General features: G+C 35.8%; 1 protein-coding gene across 1 annotated transcript in view; it reads left to right on the top strand.

Annotated features, from left to right (window-relative positions):
* LOC116995571 (regulator of nonsense transcripts 2) overlaps positions 1-23,305 on the top strand; it is a 52,098-nt gene that overhangs the window by 6,059 nt on the left and 22,734 nt on the right. Inside the window, exons 3-14 of the mRNA XM_033058413.2 lie at positions 718-1,497; positions 5,318-5,478; positions 6,450-6,647; positions 7,803-7,952; positions 8,349-8,452; positions 8,766-8,851; positions 14,000-14,108; positions 15,202-15,315; positions 16,557-16,673; positions 21,507-21,692; positions 22,229-22,432; positions 22,968-23,243. Coding sequence (XP_032914304.1) covers positions 718-1,497; positions 5,318-5,478; positions 6,450-6,647; positions 7,803-7,952; positions 8,349-8,452; positions 8,766-8,851; positions 14,000-14,108; positions 15,202-15,315; positions 16,557-16,673; positions 21,507-21,692; positions 22,229-22,432; positions 22,968-23,243 — 2,485 coding nt within the window. The remainder of the gene's footprint in view (positions 1-717; positions 1,498-5,317; positions 5,479-6,449; positions 6,648-7,802; positions 7,953-8,348; positions 8,453-8,765; positions 8,852-13,999; positions 14,109-15,201; positions 15,316-16,556; positions 16,674-21,506; positions 21,693-22,228; positions 22,433-22,967; positions 23,244-23,305) is intronic.

Below are 23,305 nucleotides of genomic sequence, written 5' to 3'. Positions count from 1 at the left end.
TCTGACGTGAGAAATGACTGTCATTTCTTTTAATCAGTCACAGACTGATTAAATATTTCAAAAATAGATACCTGGATGGCAAACTCAGAATAGAAACTGGCAGTTTAATATGTGATATTACCAAGACCACATTTCTTAGTATGCTATCCAACGGTAGTACAGTGTTGAAGATGGATCTTTAGACCAGTAAAGCTGAGATTCTGGCCATTCTGAGGTCTGAAATATTTCACTTTTAAGATTGAGGCAATGTCATAGCCAAATTCTATCTGGGACAGATGTATTTCACCTATTCCAAATTTTCTGTGTAATTTCAGTAGTCTGGCAATAAAAGGTTTTCCTTAAAGTGTAATGCAGTAACCTGTTGAAAGGCTGTTTCCTCTTCCTCTGTCAGACTTTCATCTCTATCTGTAGTAAGTGGAGTTTTGTGTTTATATTTTCAAAGTCTGTTCGGATTAATATGTTCAGCATATTAATCCCAACAAATATTTGAGAAATTTTGTTTTGTAACAAGTAGTACTTGCCCTTTGCAACACAAAACTTAAACAGAGTTTCTGAAGCAGTTGCTTTAGCTTTCTAGGATTAACTTGGTAGATATTTAAGAAGAGAGTAAGGTGTTAGAACTCCTGAAGATTTTCCAACTGTGACCTTTTTTCCTTTGAACTGCTACTCTGAGATTAAGGCTCCATAACAAAAATGACTAATTTTTGTGTCATGCAGGGAGAAAGAGGAAGCACATCAGCTCCATCAGGAGGCTTGGGAACGCCATCAGGCAAGAAAAGAACTCCGCAGCAAAAACCAGAACGCACCGGAGAGCCGTCCAGAGGAAAACTTCTTCAGCAGACTGGACTCCAGTCTGAAGAAGAACACAGCTTTTGTTAAGAAGCTAAAAACCATTACAGAGCAACAAAGGGACTCCTTGTCCCATGACTTTAATAGCCTGAATTTAAGCAAATACATTGCAGAAGCAGTAGCTTCCATTGTGGAGGCCAAACTGAAAATATCGGATGTGAACTGCGCTGTGCACTTGTGTTCCCTCTTTCACCAGCGATACGCTGATTTTGCTCCTTCATTGCTTCAGGCTTGGAAGAAACATTTTGAAGCAAGGAAAGAAGAGAAGACTCCCAACATTACCAAGTTAAGAACTGATCTGCGTTTCATTGCAGAATTGACAATAGTTGGGATTTTCACTGACAAGGAAGGTTTGTCTTTAATCTATGAGCAGCTTAAAAATATTATTAACGCTGATCGAGAGTCCCACACTCATGTTTCTGTGGTTATCAGCTTTTGTCGGCACTGTGGAGATGACATTGCTGGTTTGGTACCAAGGAAAGTAAAAACTGTGGCAGAGAAGTTTAACTTGAGCTTTCCTCCTAGTGAGATAATTAGCCCAGAGAAACAACAGCCCTTCCAGAATTTGTTGAAGGAATACTTTACATCTTTGACCAAACACCTGAAAAGGGACCACAGGGAGCTACAAAATATTGAAAGACAAAACAGGTGACAATTGAAAGTTGCTTTCTACTTATGAATAAAAATTAGTTTCTTTATGAAATGCCTAGATTTTTTGCAGTATTTATAAACAAAGTCTGTTAGCAGTGTGTAGAAAATAAGTGTGTTCTGCAGTGTTTCTAAAAAAAATCTAAATTTGTTCTGAATACTTAAAAAGTAGAGACAAAACAAACTCTTTGAATATCTTTTAAAGGAAAAGGAGGTTGACCTTTAGCTGTAATTCTCTTCACTCTGTTTGGTGCTGTTTCCTTTATCAGCATGAGAGCAATGCTGCTTTCCCAGCTGGTACTGTCCTTTTCCAGTTGGCACAATCTGATTTCTCCCTTTTCCACCCACACTATCGTATCTAACGAAGCATATGCCACAATTGCTTTGGCTTGTTTACTTTTTTTAGTGTACCAGGATGAAGGAAAACATAGGTTAAATTAAGAAGGTATCTGTTACATTCCAAGGTGGCAAATATATATTAAATAAATGTATTAAAATGTTGGAGAGCATAGACAATTTGAGGAAAGTCCTTCTGAATATTTATATGTAGTACTAATGTTGCAGGGTATGAATATGCAGACCTTGAGATCTGAATAATTTTATTTCTGCCATGTTCACATTGTTTAATACTTGTTGGCTTTAAAGCATCCTGAATTCTCATTATTGGAGCCAGCCTAAACCCAAATGCTATTCTTAAAATTGTCATGCTTAATTTCTTCTGGAAGCATTCCAGTCAGATAGAAACGAGCATGATACTGTGTATAAACACATATTTTGGCTGAAAGGCTGGACATCCATCCAGAACCAAATGTATGCTTGGAATGCATTAAATTTTTATGTTTCCTAAGCAAGAACTCATTGTGCTGATGAGTTTTGTGCTGCAGTCCTATCTGGTCTCAGCCAAGTGTTGAATTTCACAGGATCATAAACTGACTTTTGAGGTACTGTTATTTCTACAAGTACCTTACTAGTTCAAAGTGCATTACTGACTTAGGTGTAATTTTTTCAAAGTGAATGAACATGAACCTTTATACTTTCACAATTGTCATTGGTTCTGGGCACATTGGTTCTAGCTGGTATTTCAATGAGTGGGTGTTACAAAGCCTGTATGATAGGAAATGGAGTGAAAAAAGTTCATGAGAGGTATAAAATATGTTAAGAAACCAAGAAGAAGAAAGAATGTAAACGATCTGTGACAGAGAATTATACTTTAATATTTATTATATACTTTAATATTTTTACAGCTGGATAAAAATGACTGGACAGGGCCTGAGCAGCCTGGTCTGACCTCATCACTGAGCCTGCTTTGAGTAGGGCAGATGAGGCACCTCTTTGAGCACCTTGTCATGTGAATTATCCCTGTGAACTTGGGTGCAAAGCTTTGTTAAGGGGAAGGAAAGGGAAGAGCTATAATTTATCACTGGATTAAGAGAACTCCGTTATTTCTGTCTGTGGACTTTGAGGTGTTTACTTGAACTCCTTAACAGAAGCTTTGTTAAGGAATAGGTTTTGTTAAGTAAGACATCAAAAAACTTTCCTACCAGATTTTGTTTACAACATCTAGAACAGATTTGTAGCATTTGATTGCTTTGGAAGTGCAAGGCATGAGGACGGCAAGACAGAAATTTGCTGTGTAAGAGATCTATGAGTATTATAGAAATCGTCCTAAACTGTGGATTTTGGAAAAATGATTGTGCAGTTGATTCCTTACTTGCTTTTGATTTTTTTTTTTTTTGTGGGTGGCAGTTTTTTGGGGTGTTTTTGTTTGATTGGGTTGGTTTTGATTTTTTTTTTTTTAAAAACAGTAATCTTACTGGTTAAAGGAGTTCTCTGTATTAAAAATCAGATCAATTTTGCTGCAGTTTTTATTTATAGTGTTATTCCATAATCAATGAAGTGAATAGAGTGAACTGTTTCCTTTTGTTCATCAACTGCATCACATGTTTAGGTTATTATATTTTGTCAGGTAAATAACTCATCAATTTATCTCTGTCAGGAGAATGACAGTGAAATAATTTAAGCTGTAGAGTTCGGTTGAATTAATTGAAAATTACTATGCTAAATTAACAAGGCTTTAGTGCTGTGTCACCTGTGGAATCATTTAGGTAAAATTAAAACAGACTCAAGCATTGCTGGTTAAATGGATATTTAGGAAAAAGTACCTTGAGTTATGCTTTGACTTTTCTATAGACTTTAACACCGAACCTGGTGGTCATTTGGTTACACAGCTGAGGGCACAACAGAACTTGCCAGGTGGTGTTGTTGGAAGGGAACACCTTGATTCACAATTTCTGGAGAGTTTTCAAAAATAAGTGTTAGCTATGGAAGAAGCTTCTTTTGTCTAAATAAAAGATGTGCTGAACTTGCCTTGTGCTTTGAAGAGACATAAAGTAAGACAAGTACTGTGTGCTGTACTTGTAATTGTATTCAGAGGTGAACTCTGCTTTTTGAAGTTTGCTTCATTTGCTTTAGATTCTTTGAATTTGCTAGCACTTGTCTTCTTGGAACTGAAATTGAAAACTGAAAGTATTGTACTATTGTTACAGCACTTCGCTTTTTTTGTTTTTTAATAATAGCACAGAGCTTCAATGCTCATGTTTATCAAACTGAAAGTATAAATGCAGTGGACAGCTGTCTCCATGGAAAAACTATGAATTGTCACTTAATGTGTTTCCTGAATCCAAACTGATCTACTGCACTTCACAAATAGGCAGTGGTTATTTAATTTGGTAATTTTTCTTTGCTGTACTTTGCAGGAGCAGGCAATACATGATAAATAAGTGTGTTTTGTCAGAGAAATAGAAGTTTTGCCAGCATTAATACTTCTTGCTCTCTAGCCAGACACTTGTGTCCACTTCTGGTTCTGGGCAGGGATAAGGGATTTTGTTGCTCACCCTGTGAGTGTGCAATTACTTTTGTTTTACAATTAACCTGGAACAAGAAGACTGACATCCCTCAATTTACATTGCCTTAGCTATTTCAGAATTCTTATACCACAGAATGCTTGTGTCTTTTGGCAAGACTGTGGCTGTTTGCCAATTGCATAATAAAAGCCTAATGGTAATGGAATCCTACAGATGATAATGTAATGATACAGCCTGCTTTGGGAATTGTGGCATTTGCACCTTTTTTCAGACTTCTGATGCTTTCATTTCAGTACAGGTTGTCTGATCAGTGGTTCCAGCACTTGTAAGCAGTGATTAGGGTCCTTCAAATGCAATACTTTTGACAACAAATTTAAATTTTAAAAATTATTATTTGAAACAAATATGAATATTTTTGTAAAAGGAAATAAAGAGCAACTGAAGAAACAAATGTAACTGCTCATGATTTGGACTGATAGCCTTGAAATATCTTGGTTTGTTGGAAAATCAGTGGGCTGCTTGCAAATTTTTTGACTCTCCTGTTGATAATAGCTCATGTAATCATTTAAACAATATGGCAATGAATTGTTACAGGTGCAAAGCAACTTTTATCCAGTTTGTTGATAAAGTTGAACATTTTATTTTACTCTGTAAGTCTTTTTAGGACTATTACAGCCTAATTGTGGCAGAGAGTAAGTGGACCTTTCTCTTTGGACATGGAAGCTGGAGCTTCTGTGACTGTACTGCCCTCAGTGGGATTGAAGTTGGAACTTCAGTGTGGTTTGGAAAAAGAATAGTGTCACTTAAATGTTTGCTATTGTGATCTAAACTAGAATTGTTACAGTTCCCTCAAAGAGGGCAAGTTAGCTTTGCTGAGAGAAATTTCTAATGGTTCAGCATAGCTCAGAAACATTTTAAGGGAAAAGGTGGTCTTACTGCAAGTTTGGTTTTTGTAGGCGCATTCTCCACTCCAAGGGAGAGCTAAGTGAAGACCGACACAAGCAATATGAGGAATTTGCAATGTCCTATCAGAAGCTATTGGCAAATTCTCAGTCTCTGGCTGATCTTTTGGATGAGAACATGCCTGACCTCCCCCAGGAGAAACCAACGCCAGAGGGTAAGCCAGATTCTAAAGCAGGTCAACAGAACCCTGGACTTGGGTTGGATGTGGTGGAAAAACTAACCAAACCCTTTGTCAGTGTGTTCTTTCTGCTGATTTCATTTCATTCAGCCTTTCCCCCTGAAGGATAGCAGCTAATGAATAGTACTTTTTTTTTTTAATTAAAGTAATTATGTCTAATATGTAACCATAACTATTGTATATTCCATGTAGTTATGGAAATGTAAATAATATCTCTATAGATTTGTTTCTGGGGATAGAATAATAAATGGAAAATTAAAAATGTTTTTAACCTGATCCTTTCCTTTAATACTATGCAATTTTTAGTATTTTAAAAGCTGGTACTGTTAAAAAATGCATTTGAAGTGTATTTTGGGTCATGATGTTATGGGCAGGAACATATTGTTGAGCCAGGTAAGTCACTAGGTGTGACTGTCTGGCCTCCTGAGCAGAGGTGCAGCTTTCAATGCCTCTAAATCTAAACTTTGAGATGTTGTTGAAACCATGAGTATCTTTTGCCTTTAATTATCTTGAACTTTAAAAATTTGTATTTCTTGAATGCTTCTAAATACTAAATTCTTCTTTTTAAACTTAATTCTTAAAACTCAGTGGGGTACAGTTCATTATACCCAAAGTGTAATTACTTTTAGTGCTAATGTTATTAAAGTGTGTTATAATTTCTAATACCACATAATGTGCTGCATAGTTTTTCTTGATTTGACTTCCTCTGATTCTGTCTGTATTTTCAATCAAAATGAAATTTATGATTTTAAGATAATTTCTTGATGTTTAATACTAAGATTGAATTGTTAAAAACACTTTCAAGTATGTGTTGAAATATTTAGGTTAAAACAGAGGGAGCAATAAATAGTTTAATACTTTCCTAAAAGTTAATCTCTAATGTGCCTCCTCATAGAAGATTGTAAATTTGTGTAAATAACTTTCTTATGGTTTCACTGTTTTTGCAGAACATGGACCTGGTATTGATATTTTCACACCAGGAAAGCCTGGAGAATATGACCTGGAGGGGGGTATCTGGGAAGATGAAGATGCCAGAAACTTCTATGAGAATCTCATTGACTTGAAGGCTTTTGTGCCAGCAATTTTGTTTAAAGATAATGAAAAATATTCCCAGAGCAAGGATTCCAGCAAAGATGAATCAAGAGGTAGGATGCTTAGATTTTCTTCAACATCTCTTGTCCAACAGATAAACAAACTTGATGAAAGTAATGAGCCTTTAATGAAATAATTTGTGGTAATTAGGACAGTACACCAGTTTGGATGAATTTTTAGGGAATAAACTAGGTGGGGTAGGGATTATATCTGGTTATTAAGGAAAGAGAGAAAGTAAATGCATTTTTATATGGTTAGAATTGTAAGTTTCAAGAAATTGGAACTTAACTGGTGTGAGTAAATACTTTTCTGTGAGAAATGAGAAGAGTTTTCCTTTTTTTTGCAGATTTTAGTGGGGTTTTTTCCACTGTTACTTTCTTATTAAATTATTAATGGTGACTTTTTAGGCATAAAATTTCACTAGATTAGAAGACCTGGGTGGTTCCTCACTTCTGACACATCTCTCAGTTCACAACCAGGTAGAATGGGATAAAAAGTTGTCATCCCTGCCTCAAAGTGTAACAGAAGATGCATGTTTGGAGAATTCTGACGTTTCCCTGGAAGGATCTTTAGGTGTAGCAGCAGCTTGCCCAGGGAGACTGGAATCTCTGTCTTACTATTTTAAAACAACGATAAAAATACCTGAGAAATCTGGTGTGGATAGTGTTCATCCACTTTGAACAGGAGGTTGAACTGGGGATATCACCAAAGTGCATTCCAGACTAATTTTGTCTGTGATTGTAACCATGTTATTTGTGAGTCTATATTTCCATATGATGTCTGCACTGTTTGGAAGTTGTCACACTTGACTTTGAAAAATTATAGAATTTTAATTAGATTATCTGCCTTGAAATTTATTTTTTTTAAATTAAGCATAATCTCTTGGAAGAATGCTCGGTGTTGGACCAGTTTTGTGGTCCAAGAAAAATATTAACTATTCTTTTCTGCATCTTATCAGATTCAGGTATTTTGTTCAAGGAAACTAATAATCTTTATTTGACTTTTTATATAGCATGTTATTTCATCAACACCTTCCTCCTGTTCTGCTTTTTCCTTTTTTTTTCCTACATCTGTGTAGAAGATTTTCTTTTTAGACACTAAAGAGATGTGGGTTTAGCAGCATTAATCTTTCTGTATTCTAATAATGACTGTGTATATTTAACAATTTATTAGTATTTATTTGGTATTTCTATATAACTTGTAAATAGATTCAAAAGATGCCAAAGATAATAAGGAAGCAGCTGGGAATGAGGATCTGGAATTGGAACTGGAGAACCTGGATATTAATGATGATGCACTGGAGTTGGACTGTGGAGATGAGGCAGAAGATCTTACCAAGAAGCTTCTTGATGAGCAAGGTAAAAAGAATTAATTTTAAGAATTCTTTTCCTTCCTGATTTTTTTTTTTTAACTTGTTTTAGTTTGTGGATTTGTAGAGTGCATTCAGGACAATTTATTTCTTTATGAAACTAGTAGCTAGAAACTTTTATGATAGTGATCAATGTTTTTGTGGCAAGTCATTCAGATACAAGTGAAAATTATTTTAAAGGTGTTTATGTAGTGAAAGTTACCAATTCCTTCACACAGCTTTTAAAAGTAAGAAGATGTAAAGGCAGTTGCCTGAAAAGTGACTACAAAGAGTAATGAATACTTAACAACTAAGCATTACAAATGCACTGCTTGGGAAATGTGTTTGTAAATTATTGTATTTCCTAGCTTAAAATGTCTACTGCTTGTTTATTTCCCTCTGTTAGAACAAGAGGATGAAGAAGCCAGTACTGGATCTCATTTAAAACTCATAGTAGATGCTTTTCTTCAGCAGCTTCCAAATTGTGTCAACAGAGACCTCATAGACAAGGTATGGTCATAGTTTCAACTTTTTGCACTCTTAAAAGCCATAATGCTAGATCAGATAGATAGAAATAAAGATTTCAAGCTTTGGAGTCTGACAGTAGCTGAACTAATTTTTAATCATTCTGTATTCCTCTCAGTGGACATGTTTTCTATGCCAGTTCAGCCAAAACTGAAGATTTTTCTTTATGGTTGTTTTAAAGCAGTTGCATGTAGTAGGAATAGCTCTGTAAATGCCATGTTTAAACACCATTCTCTATTGCTTTCTTGAAAACCCACTGCATTTAAGTGAAGTATTGCATTAACTTTCCTCTTTACAGGCAGCAATGGATTTTTGCATGAATATGAATACAAAAGCCAACAGAAAAAAACTGGTACGAGCACTTTTCATAGTTCCTAGACAAAGGTAAGAACAGAACCAAGCTGGATCCACCCATTTATGATTTAATTTATGATGTGTCTGTATGTTTTAAAAGCAGTGTATATTCCTTTTGTTTATTCCTGAAGTGCACTTTTGGAGTGGCTTATGCTGAAGCACCAAAGAAATATTTATAATCAATGATCCAGCCTGCTGGTAATCATGAACTTCATCAAAACACAATGTGAGAAGAATTTCTTTTTCACAGCTTAGAGCATCTACAGCAATGTAAATCAGCAGGGACACTTAGACTTTTTTCTTCAGCTCTGCCATAATAGAGAACTTTCTGTAGTTGTAAAATGGAAGTGGCTTTTTGGCTGGTCTGTGACCATACAGTGATGTTTGAACCACTGCCCTGTATTGTTTCCTGCTGCTGTAGGTTCCAAATTACTGAAATTGATTAACTCTTTGAAAATCTTTTATTCTCTTTGCATAGTATGCTAAGTTGTGCTAGATGACAGTGATGTGGAGGAACTTGTAGATGTGCACAGTGAAAGGAGGTACTTTCAAATAGGAGTAGCATGATAAGGCTTGTAAATTCAGCAGTGTGATTTCACAGATGGCATGAAAGCAGAAGTTAAATTCCTGATACATGGCACTGTTAAAAAATGTGTCTGTGATCAGGCTGTACTGTGAACAGAGTTAAGAAATTCCTAGAGCATACACAGTTTCCTCATTGCCATTGATTTGTCATCTTCCCAGTGGTAATTCCATTGCCCTAAAGATTTGTATTAAAATTAATAGTAATTTTTAAAATATTAACTTTTCTCACAGACCTCAACAGAGCAGGATAGGTGGTGGGATATCCTCCAGGAGCTGCTACTTTTGTGATGGTTCTGGTCTCCAGTAGTTGGAATTAACACTGAAGTGAATGGCTCAGCTGATCTCACTGTTGGTCTTTGATTATAAATATGAAGGACTCCTAATATAAAGAAATATTAACATTTGATGTACAATTCTTTTTTAATTCCTTTTCCTGCTGTCTGTTTTTGGACATTCTTGACTTATAAGAACTCAAACCACCTTGATTATTTTAAGAACTTAAGTTCAGTTGTGTTTATGTGCCTGCCTTGGTGACCCCATCTCTGGGCTACTCAGCTGAAGAAACAGGATGTTGCCTGAGCTGCTTGTTCTGAACAAGCAATTGGAATGTAAATACCAGCTGAAGATAGATGCAGACAGCTACCCATAGATGCAGGCAATTTGAAAGGGCAACCTATCCCAATATTTAAGTAAACTCTATTGCTGTGGTTAGTAAAAGAGCAGTTCTGCTGTGTGTCTTCAAATCAACATCATAATCCTTTCTGATGTAGAAAATTCTGCATATTCTGTAACACACTGCTTCAAGGCTTTGTGCACTGTCCATTAACAATGATTTTTTTTCTGTGTATCACTTCACTGAGCCATAATGATATGGTTTTACCTTCCATTATTGTTGTTCCATGCTTGTTTTTACTAAACCAGGAATTTTTGCAATATTCCTGTGATACTGTTATGCTAATGTTTTTGAGGAAGGTTTTTTTGTGCACGTTTCAGAGGAGTGGTGTCCTTAAGGATGGAGATAAAGCAGTATGTTTTCCAAAAGCATTTAGTTTCCAAGCGTATCAGTTAATGTTGTTTTAGTTTTGCTGCTTTATTTCCAACCATAATGAGGTATTTCAAGGACAGAATAAGCTCGCTTTCTTCTTCTGAGATCACTTTTGGGAAATGTGCAGGCACAAGAGTTTCATCAAAAAAGTGTAAAACTGGTTTTTTGTTAGAGGTGTGAAACAGACACTGTGAAATCAAAGTCATTATGTGGTGTTGCCAGGGAGCTTTCTTGCTACCACTAGGGTTGGATAGATTGGGACAAATCAGGATTCTTCAGGACAGAAAACTTAATTTGACAAAAGAGGCCATTTCTTCCTCAACTAACTGTAAATCAGTGTTAGAATACATCTTTGCCCTGCTCTGTTGAATACTGATGAATGGATCACATTTACATTTTCAGCTGTGATTTGAAGCTCCAACCCAACAGAACAGAAGGCCTTTTAAAAAGATTTTTCAATGCCAGTATACAAGTGGCTTTCACATTTGCATTGGAGGATTGATTTAAAGCTAAATATTAGCCTTTTCATCCAGAACTGCAGACTGTGATTTAACCCATACTGCTCGCAACTTTAGGACTTTTGTGTGGTTTTTTGCTGTTTAACTGAATTAGCTTCCTGTATGCAGAATGATTTAGGTTTACCAGAATACTGCAATTCTATACATTATTTTCTTTTACTTCAATATGAGAAGTTTGAAATCTTTTCTTAGGCTTTAAATTCCAAACAATTCTAGATAAATGTTAAGCAGTATATAGGGGCTGTTGTGGCTTATGATATTTTTTGATGTTCCCATCTATGGTGATCTGTGAAGTTGCAAGTTTACCTGCAGTTGTTCATGTGGAGGTTTTTAGTGTTATTATTGGATGTTCTTAATTCAGAAGTTAGCTGCTTCTTAAGTGTTAAATAGTAGTGCACATTTTAGCTCAAAAGCTACAAGCCTCCAGTGTATTTACTGTCATCTTTTCATCCTGAGCCTTCTCTGTACCAAGGTCCTTTTTGTTCAGTTGAACTTGACTCATTGGTGTTTCAGTGGCCTGTTTCAGCTGAGGGTAAAATTGAGGGATGTGCTTGAGATCAAGGAGTTTTGTGTCCTTGCAAAGAAATAAAAGCCAAAAGTGCTTCCCTGGTAACATTCCAATTCCACATCATCCTTCTCTTCCCACTGAGCAGTGTGGGTGGCACTTAGTACCTGTTCAGGTCTCTGAATGCACTGCTTTTATCCATTATGATTATGCTTGTGAGGCAGAAGTTCTGGCTCCATTGCTTCATTCTTTAAACTGTCTTGTAGAATCACAGAAATTAAGAAATGTACAAAATGCCCTCTTTGCTCTTCCTGGGCATAAAATTTTGAATGCATCTATTTTAGAGAGATTGCAATTAGGACTTTGAGAAAAGTTTTTCTGTAAGTTAGTTTATGATGGGTTTTGTTTGTTTGGGCTTTTTTTAATAAACTCACATTTGGAAAGGTAGGAAAAAAGATGTGCTCTTAGCTGTTTTACTGACATGTAGCTCATGTGAGCCTGAGATCCACAGTGGCTAGATTTCAGTCCATGGTATGTGGTCTAGATGACAGTGGTCAGAAATGGTGCTTTTTGCTACTCAGCATGCTTAACATGGACTTCAGAGAGCAACTCACTCATCCCTGATGCCAGATCTTGCTTCATAATCAGAACAGTAGGAAGATAAACAATACTGTGGGGTTTGTGGGGGTTTAGCTAAGTTATTCCCCCTTCTCAAGAGAAGGAAATTATTTTTGAGAGAAGAAAACAGTACATGTACCAGTAGATGGTGCCACTGATACTGGAATGTCTCCACTGCTGAACATGAATTTTTGTCTCCCCTGAGAGGGAACTAACTCAATCTCTGATTGCCAGTTTCAACATAATTAACCCAAGGCTTTTCCTTATTATATTTCACCTATTTAGAAATACCCAGTCTTAGAATGCTTCCCCATGAAGAAACCTTTTGTATCCTGCAAGGGAATAACAACAATGTGCTCTAAGACTTTAATTTTCCCCCAGGTATACTCAGTTTACAGAGATGAAATTATTAGCTCTCAGCAGGCAGGTACTTGTTGACACCAGAATAAAACTTTCTGGTATTTGTCTTAAAAGAATTGCCGAATAGAAATCCCCTCAGCTAAATGCACCCTCTTAGTTCAGCCACAGTCCTCTCTTAGTTTAGCTTTTGTGGGTGAGTGTGAAGTAGTGAGACTTTCACTTCTCTCAAAGTTAATGGCTAAATGCTTAATAACATGGTAGTAATTTGCTGTGGTGTGTTCCAACCAGCTTGAAAAATGTAAATACTGCTCCAGTTATTGATTAACAAAAGAGATAAAAACTGTTAAATAGGTAACTGAGGTAACCACAATGTTTCACCAGGAGTCTGCCTGGTTATGCTTTTTGAGGGGAGTATATTCTGCTGCTTCTAACCCACAATTTAAAGACATAATTGTCTTTTTTTATCTCTAAGTGGGTATTAAATGTCTTGGAAATGGGCTCCAGTGACACAGAAGCAGAAAGGAGAAAGGAGGCAGTTGTGATGGCTTTGTTTGGGGTTTTGGTCTTGATGCTTTGTGCCAGGACATGCTCTGTGTATCAGCTGTGCTGTTGGATTTTTTTTTTGTCAGGGTATGTTTTCTTTTTATTTCCTGAACAGGGAAAACCTTAATCCTTCATAAAGTGTAAACTCAAGATGCATTTTTCCCTTACAGGCAATTTCTCACTAGAAGCATGCAAATTTAGGATGTTCCTCTCCACTTACTTTGGCTTGTTCTAGAGTTCATCTGTTTACTGCATTAACTCAACATTCTGAAAATAAACTGAAAATACTTCCTTCAGCTTGTTAAATGATATTATGAGGCCTCAGAGTGCAGTTAGTTTCTCTGCATTTAAAACTGATATATACACAGCTGGTTTGCATAAATGTGCAAAGGAAATGGGTGTGAAGGCATGTAATTAAGGCAAGAGAGAAGGAAATAAGGAAATTCTGTAGAAAACTTGGACATATTAGCATTTGTGGGAGTGCTGGCAGAGTTTTTGGCAAAAGGGTGGCCACATTACATCTGCTCAGCTTTGCTTTGTTAAATAACTACTACATTCATTCAGAATTTCCCACCTTACAAGTAAAGATATTCTCTACCTTCCTGGCTATGTCTACTGCTTTTCAAAAAAAATTGTCAATACCTTGCCATAACCCATGACCTTGTCTGTAAGAACCCTTTTTGCATGTTGAGATGGATCTGAATTTTCTTTCTGTTTGGTAATTTATTGAAGGTCAAATTCTGTAGTTGATGGTATTCAAAGTTATTTTTCTTTTTAACTTCTACCATAGGTAAAATGCTGAAATATTCCAACAGGATATGGTGGTTTACTTTTTTGTATTATTTTTAAATGATACTGCATTCTGAAGTGGGCCAAAAAAATTGCATGTATGTAGTTCTGTCAGTGCACTGACTCTTTTCACAAGTAAAATGGTACCCATATTTGTACACATAAATACATTTTTGTCTATAAATTGTCTATTTTATCCTCTCCTTTGTTTGCAGATTGGATTTGCTACCATTTTATGCAAGACTGGTTGCCACATTGCATCCCTGTATGTCTGATGTAGCAGAGGATCTCTGTTCCATGCTGAGAGCAGATTTCAGATTCCATGTATGTTTTGGTGAATTAGTTTTTTACTAAAACCAGGTTAACCAATCTCATAAGTCATCCCTTGTGGTATAAAAAATATTGTGTTGTGTAGCTACTACTTCAGTGAATATTTTTCTGTCAGTTCAGCAGTTCTAGAAAAAAAAGAAGATAAATTTTTGTAACTTTTAAAGTCCTTGTAAAAGAGAAGTTTTGCTTTTGCAACTTTCCATATATGCTTACATATTTTTATAAATGAACTATACAACAGTTACAACAGAAGTTACAAAAATTAGAAATTCTGCTCCATCTGTTTTAAGGGTTTTCTATAAATTAATAATTTGCTTTTAAAATGAGACATTTCCCACTACAAGGCTACTATTGTAGTGATCATTATTATCATATAGTATTTACTTCAAATTAGATTTTAGAATTTTCTTCTATCAAAATTTTCCACAGAAATGTATTTTTCAGTGTTGTTTCACTTTCAAGTGTTGTAATCAAACTTGTTATGGTGCACAGTGATAATTCCTTCACCATTTTCTGAATTTTGTGGCACAGATTTCAATTTCTTTTTTTTCTGATATTGACATTAAAAATGTGTAGAAATTGCTCAGACTTACTTAAATCTCAACTATGTTAACTTTCTCAGAAAAACCTCTTTCTGTTGGGGAAATACAATTTTCTATTTAGCAGATTATGTTTAGACATATATTTGTGTTTTGTTCCTAAATTTATGCTAAATGCCAGCAATTTTAAAAGTCTGCAAGTGACCCTATTCACACAGAGACTTCTTACTGATTCTGAAAATATAGAATCTGAATAATTTATCACTACTTCACTGTGGTAAAGGAGGAAGATCTTTGGCTCTAGGTATGTTAGAGGAATTAGTTGTTTTGGGGGTGGGAAGATTGGGAAAAGAATTGAAAATCTGAAGAAACAAGGTCATAGGAAGAGTTTTAGGAAACCCAGTGAGAGGTAAAGGTGGAGCTGGAGAAAGCAAACCAATACCAAACTGCTGAATTCCTAAGTGCATTTTATACATGTTCAGATCAAAGTAATTTAGAAGAAGTGGGTATTTTTGAGGGCCTACAATCAATTTTTGGTTGTTTTTTAGGTAAGAAAAAAGGACCAGATCAACATTGAAACAAAGAATAAAACTGTGAGGTTTATTGGTGAGCTTACCAAGTTTAAGATGTACTCCAAGAACGACACTCTCCACTGTTTAAAGGTTGGTGTTGATAGTCCTGTTCTCCTTTGTATGCTGATACTGCATCCCCATCCTATTCCCCTTCACTTTCCTGCTGCTGATGTTACCTGAATTCATTACATGGGATGTTTGAAACCTGGTGTCTGTGGCTGCTGTGTATGAGGAGACTTTTACAGCTGCTATAGAAGTTAGAATGTTTTACCTCTTCTACCTTTTAAAAATAAACTTCTACGTTTGGACATAACCAAACTGCTGATCATTTTCTTTGTCAGTATGGCAGGTATTGCTGCTTATTAATCTGCTGTACATTGCAAAACTTCCATAACATTGATTTCAATTAGTGTTTTTGTGGAAAATAACAGTAAGGGAGAAGGACTGGAGGGGAAAAGCATTTCAGTGATGCAAGGAGAGGCTTTTATGCCATTTTGGCAGGTGCTTTGGTTTATTGAGGAACAAAACATTTCTGGAAAGCATTAATTTCTAGGCACATCATCTCACTTTGCATGCTGATAAACATTCAAACCTTGATATCAAATCCCAAATCAAAAATAGGTTTAAAAAATAAAAGTGTCTTAAATAAAAGGTGCTTGAGACTCACAGCTTAACCTCACTTTCTATATGAATGGTTTCTGTTAATTGACTTGTTAGATATCAAGGCTGAATTCCTAAAGAAATCATAATCCCTCATAATTTCACCTCTCCTGTCTATAAAATGCTGTAAAATGTAAAACTGTATTAATTATAGTTATTGCTTAACTTGATGTAGTTAGGTGTGCTCTGAGGTTACTGTGCCTTTGTGCAGTATTATTGGGTGGTTTGGGTGGGGTTTTTAGGCTGGTCTTTCTAAACATCCTGTTCTTCAAGCCTAAATTTAGGGTCTGTAGACTGTTCTTAGAAGAATTTTAAAATGAGATTAATCTTTGGAATATTCATAGAATGGTTTGGGTTGGATGAGGCTTTAAAGATCATCTGGTTCCAACCCCCTGTCTTGGACAGGGACACCTTCCTTCTCCTAGACCTGGTTGCTCAGAGCTCCATCCAACCTGGCCTTGAACACTTCCAGGGATGGGCATCCACTTCTTTGGGCAACCTGTGCCAGGGCCTTGCCAATCCTGACATCTGATCAGTGAAGTCCATTTGCATTTATTCCATAAAGATTTTAGAACACCAGCATGATGTCCAGTCTGGTAGATATAACTTAATGCTTTCTGCAGCTGAAAATGATGTTTAACAAGGTGTGCTTTTCTATAAATACATACCAGATGCTTCTGTCAGACTTCTCTCATCACCATATTGAAATGGCATGTACCTTGCTGGAAACCTGTGGAAGATTCCTCTTCAGATCTCCAGAATCTCACTTAAGAACCAATGTTCTTTTGGTAAGAGAAAACTTGTTGTCTTACGGGGAGGTTGTCGTGTCCTGACTTAAACCAATTACTCCTTTTTGAAACTATTTTATAAACTCCAGTTGACTGAACAATCTCTTCATGACTTGAAAGAAAATGTAAAAAAGAGAATTCAATTTCTGAAGTTAAAAAGCAATTACTTTTGAACTACCAGTAATTCAGCTACAGGGCAAACCCAGAGGATTAGATTGAAAGAATATTGTAGCTGTACTGAACATGGCTGAAATAGTGTTTGAGAGGAAAAATAGCAGTGAATGGAACCAGGCATGATTTCAGTTGGGAGTGAAGACATTTGTGCAAGAGGTGGTTTCTATGCCCTGTATAATGATTTGGAATTCTAAATGTGAAAAAAAACGTTTATGAAGCAGTTTTAGAAATACAGATTGGGAATTAAGATTAGAATTGGGATATGTAAGTCTGAAGAAGTACTGTCAAAGACTTAAAAATAACAAGAACTGAATAAAAAATAACAAGAACTGACTTGGGAGGCAATCCTAAAGAGACAGTCAGGCATGATTGAAGAAGACCTTCAAAGATAGATTCACTAAACCAGTAGTCTCTCTCTTCTCATGCTCTAGTTAATGGAGGTGCAGTTACATATTTGGGTATATTGTTGACTAATTTCTTTTCCACAAAATACTGTTTTTTTCTGAACCTCTTTGAATGTCAGAACATCTGTTGAGGTGGTACAGTCATGAGAGGAAAGAGACAGTCAAATTAACTGCCAATTCTTTGGCTCTTGCTTTTTGTAGCAGTGTACTTTGTATCCTGAAAGGTTTGAATCTCAATTTTCTAAAGGGTTGACAGCTGATTGGTTGTATTGTGAAATATATTCCTTTCCATAATCAAATATTTTTCCCTTGAAAAGCCCTTTCCATTATCTTGAAAAGACATTTTACTCGTTACTATCACTTTTTGATAGTTAGTAAAAATTTTAGAGATCAGGAAAAATTAAATACTTATACCAGAGCTGGTTTTTGTAACTGACTACTTTTAGTGTTATGCACTACAAAAATGCTGACTGTTAGCTGGATTGCTGGAATCTGCTGAATGAATGCTAAACGTGGCTTAACTGTGAAGTGCAAGACAAACCACAAACACTGTGTGAATTACTGAGGCTTAAAGCCACACAAGGTTTTGGATAAGTAGTCTTTTCTCATGCACTGAGGAACCAGGAGAGGGTGGAAGATGGCAAATAAGTTTGGAATATCTATTTATTAAGATGTAAAATAGGCTAAATAGATTTATAATCTACATCCATCTTAATAGCTGTATCTTCTAACATTCCCCTAAAAAACCTACTGAGATTAATTTTGACTTAAATAGTTTTATACAAATTGGATCATGGTCTTATGGCACAAGTTACTGTGAACTGTGGAAAAGATTTCTCCCAAAGCAAGCTGATCACAATCTTGTGGTAAAAATGTAAGCAATTGTAAAGCTGATCTACTCTCATGGGTAGAATTAAGGCCTGTTGATCCTCTAAATAATTATTGGTTTTAGTCTTTACTGCTGAGGATGTATTTTGTAATAAGATTCCAAGCAGGCTGTGTGCTACTACTATTAGAGACAATGTTACTTTGTTCTGGTGTGGAAGAAAGTCATAGTTAAGAATGGATTTTTAAAAGTAATTAAGGAAAAATTATTTATTGAGAAGTGTTCTATAAGGACATTGCAAATTTAGTGGCATTAAGGAACTTACTCTAGAGAAACATTTTGTGATCATATCCTGGTTTTGTGGAACTACTTCATGTTTTGCAAATTATTTAGAGATTCTTCTTTTATTAGGACAATGTTTATTTCTAGTAATGGTCTTCTTGGCAAATCTTTCAAATTCAATGTCCTTTATGTAATTTAAAACACTAATGTAAAACTAGATTGACTTTAGGATTGATCAGTTGATAAATGAATTATTTGAATTGGATTATTTGAATTGGAGTTTTGAAAGGAAGATCAGCTTCATCTTGATCTATGTTCCTGTAACATAATCAAGTTAAAATGTCAAATTCTTGTATTATACTGTTGTGGTCTTGCTGAAAGAATATTTGAAATTCTGGTATTAAAAGCTTCCTGATGCATTTTTAATCATTTAACTTAGACAATTGCCTTAAGCCTTAGGGCCAGATCACTTGTGTTGATAAATATACAGAATTAAACTACACGGTGGCTTCCTTCTTGATGTGACTGCTTTTACTGGTGGTATTGAAACTGGGAGATGTTGTTTGTGCAGGCAGAGGCTGTGACAAAGTAAATGCAGTTCATGCAGAACTGTGTTAATTCACTACAACAATAATGTGCTTCCAGGAAATTAAAAATTTCCAGTTTGAGCTGTTGGAATGAGTAGCAGGGCACAGGAGTGCAGATGTTAAAGGGAAGGAGGAACTGAACAGGTTTCAGTATCTTGCTATAATCTGATGTTTAAATGTCAGTCATGCTGAAATGCTTTCTAAAATTGGAATTCTTATGATGCTTAGGTTTTGATTAGTTGCTTCCTTCTTTTTTTTTTTCCTAATAGTTACGAGATTTTCTTTTGAAATGCTTCTGCAATATATGCTACATGCAGAGAGATTTTACTACTCACCAAGACAAACCCAAACAGTTTTAATATTTTAACATGGGTACTTTAATGCTTGTGGTCTGTTTTAAAAACATAAACTTAATCTTCAGATGTAATGCTTTACCTTTTGTAGTTCTTCATTTTAGCCTGGTAAAACGTGCACCCAAAGTAGCTGATGAGCTTAAAGCATTTCGGACTGCAGGTCTTGCTTTTTTCTTCTGAATTGTGTCAAGGTTTTTGCTACTACAAACAATGTAGTGTTATGATTATCTTTCCTGCCTATCCATCTGATGCCTTAGCTGAAAAAGAATTGGAACAGTTTCTTGAAATACTGAAGATTTTTAATAAGTAGAGATTAAGACTAATGCAATCCACTTACAGTTAGAACACACACTCAGGGCTGCTTGAAACCCATTACATTACAGTGATGTTGAGAGTTCAGGTAGTGCATATTGTCTCTTCTGGGAAGAAACATTTTAATCATGAACTGTTATTTAGAGTATAATATAAAACTTTTTGTAACAGGAAAATACACAAATTGCATAGATTTAGGGTTTTAAAGTTTTATTTGCAAGTCCTTCAGCCATTTTCTCTGTTCTGCTTCATTTTGACCCACTTTATTTTTCAGTTTATAGTATAGCATGATAAATCCCTTTAAGGCAGCAAAGTTGTATTTTCTCTGGATCTATCTAGAAAAGGTAAAAAATTTTCAAAGGTAACATTAACATGTATGACATGGTAAAGTTTGGGAATTCTCTAATCTATTTTTTCCCCCACATAAACCATTTATGTAGTCAGTTGTTAAGTGCTGTGTGTCTGTTAGGTGCCTGTAGGAAAGTGTGCTGCTACTGAGAGAAATTTCCCATTTGGAAAGGAACAGTCTCACAAGGAACCAAAGGAAAGAGCATTTGTGTTGTGGAAAAGGTTAAGAATGAAATGCCTTAGGGTTGGTGTCAGATGGAGACCTTCCTGGTGATGACTAAAATCCAGGAGGAAACTTGAATTATTTGTTGGGTTACTATGTTACACAAAGCTACCCTTCCTCATTGAATTAGCAGCTGAAACTCAGGGTTCAGGAGCTGTTGAGTACATTGACATTTCAGCTGAATGGAAATGTCTGCCTTGTAAAAGAAATTCTAAATTATTCAGGTTTAGTGGAAAGGACTTCAGCATGAAAAATAGTTCTTTCTCACCAAGAATCAAAGAAGTTTAAACTCTTGGTTAGTTGACTGGGCTGCATGAATGGATATACTGACATTTGTGTGTAGGTATGAAACAGAAGTTACATGTTTATCATTTTGCCAACCTCCAGCAGATAATAAAGTTTCAACAGGTCCAGTTTCCTGGTGACCCACTACAGAGTGATTTAGAATATATAGGATCACTTACAGGATTACACCTATATCCATATAATTACACAGATGCATACTTGTAAGTATTTAATAATGGAATTAAGCTCATCCTCAACTGTAAAATCAGCAGCTTAGAACTGCTATTTTTGTTCTTGTACAGAATTTTTAGATAAAAGAAAATTTTAAACCCCACAAAATAAACCCTAACTTACATGTATAAAATGAAGTAGGGAGAAAAGATTGTATTAAGTGAGGAAAATCAGGACAATCCTGAAAATCAAGCACAGTAATTAGTGCTGAGTTTTACTTGTCTGATTTTTCCTGAAACATTACTTTATGGTAGGTACTGTTTTTCTTGCAGTCAGTTCTGCTTGGGTAAACAGCAGTAATGGAACATGGAATAAGGAAAATTCTGTTGTCTAAACCTTTGGAAGTTCATGTGAAGTCATCAAAAAATCAGTGGAGTTACATGCTGATGTAAAAGTAGATTGCCAGTCTTATGATGATTCACTGTGTTTGTGCCAAGATATCAGTATTTCAGCTAGTTAAATAAAATCTAGTTAAATAATGTTTTAAACAGAGTTGCTGGTAGTCTTATCAACCATTTATCTGTACAGTAACATTAAGATTTTGAGTTAAAGCTTAAATACTTCTCCAAAACCTTTTTTACCACAGGTGAAGTATTATAAAAACAGGGATCAAAAGAAAAATGACCATGGAAAGAGAAACACAGAACCATATATATGTACTTTGTCTTTTTTTCTCTCTACCCAAGGTTTCAACTTACTTTTCTGCAACCTTTCATATTTACTGTATCCCAAATGTAACTCTAAAAGCCTTTGGCTTGAAAATGTGGTATGTCAGCATCTCTAACTGGTCGTTTGCATTTGTTTCCAGGAACAAATGATGAGGAAAAAACAAGCAATGCATCTTGATGCACGCTATGTTACAATGGTAGAAAATGCCTATTACTACTGTAATCCCCCTCCAGCTGAAAAAACTGTGAAGAAAAAGCGTCCTCCTTTGCAGGAATATATCCGTAAACTTCTTTACAAGGATCTCTCCAAGGTCACCACAGAGAAGGTAAATCCTTTCAAAACCTTTAATGTAGTTTTTTTACTGAAAGTGGGGTAGTAGTAGCTTTGGAAAAGGTTTGGGAAGGGCTGTGGTTTTGTCAGTTGCAAGGAAGAGGGATCATTTTTTGTATTCATGAATAAAGAGTTTATTTTCTTTTATTGAAACGCCAGTTGAGGACCTGTTGTGTTCTCAACAGCATCAAATGTTGAACAAAGGGAGAGTGAGATGAGAATTGTGGTGTTCTGTACATTGTGTTGGGAGAATAAGGGGCAAAAGCCTTCAGTTAAATACAGACTGTAAGAGCAAGGAAATTATGGAACAGCCTTGGACTGCTTGATCAGTAGCTCAAGGACAGCAGTTGGGTTATGTACATAAAGTCTTCCATTGCTACTGCAGGTCTGGAGGATGCCTGGAAGTGAGAACTAGGGTGTTTGCAGGTGCTAACAGGGATTTCATCCCAGCTAGAAGAGAGGGGGGATGACAGGGAGCATCTTGATATTTTACCTGCTAAAATGTGAAGCTTGTCTTAAAATTTGGTTTAGGTCCTGAGACAGATGCGCAAGCTGCCTTGGCAGGATGCAGAAGTTAAGGACTATGTTATATGCTGTATGATCAACATCTGGAATGTGAAATATAATAGTATTCACTGTGTAGCCAACCTCTTAGCAGGGTTGGTCCTTTACCAGGAAGATGTCGGAATTCATGTTGTGGATGGAGTGCTAGAGGATATTCGACTAGGAATGGAGGTAAACAAACAGTGTTCTTGCTAAGCTATGCTCATCTACTTACCTTGAAAGGAAAACTCAAATAATTGTGCTTAAGGAAAGGAATCCTTGGAGTCTTTTTTTTTTTTTATTACCGTACCAAGAAAAACCCCAACAAAACCAAACTAACAACATTACTTAAGACAATTGTTTTACCTCCTTTATCATAGTAAGACCATAGAATTTATTTGACATTGTAGACAATTTTATACAACTTCAAGTAACCTTGGAGATGAGTCAATATTTTAAGAGCTGTTATAATTACAAGAATTCTCTGGGTGATGAAAAGTCATCATACATTTAAGATGGAGTGTATGCTAAATGTATTGGAACTTAAATATCAGCTTTCATAACTATTTAATGTTTATTTTTTTATAATGTATGTAGCCATAAATAACCATTCTGTCAACTTTTTATGCACTTCTTTTCTTTGTAAAAGATTCGTTGGGTTTGGGGTTTTTCAAGTTCTGTTGTGTCTGCATGATAGAGTGAATTTTCTTGTTCTTTTTTGATAAAGGTTAATCAACCAAAGTTCAACCAACGGCGGATCAGCAGTGCCAAGTTTTTGGGGGAGCTTTACAATTATCGAATGGTGGAGTCAGCTGTAATATTTAGAACTCTGTATTCCTTCACCTCATTTGGTGTGAACCCTGATGGCAGTCCTAGTCCACTGGACCCTCCAGAACACCTTTTCAGAATCAGACTCGTCTGTACTATCCTGGATACCTGTGGGCAGTATTTCGACAGAGGATCCAGCAAGCGAAAACTTGATTGCTTCCTTGTATATTTTCAGGTATTCTAAATTTTATGCAGATCTGAAGTTCTTTAACAAGCTAATGTAAGTTAGTCTGGTAT

The sequence above is a fragment of the Catharus ustulatus genome, chromosome 4, assembly GCF_009819885.2.
Source record: "Catharus ustulatus isolate bCatUst1 chromosome 4, bCatUst1.pri.v2, whole genome shotgun sequence".
In the NCBI taxonomy this organism is placed as follows: domain Eukaryota; kingdom Metazoa; phylum Chordata; class Aves; order Passeriformes; family Turdidae; genus Catharus; species Catharus ustulatus.
Note: the sequence above shows the minus strand (reverse complement) of the source record. Positions and strands in the feature narration are given on the sequence as shown.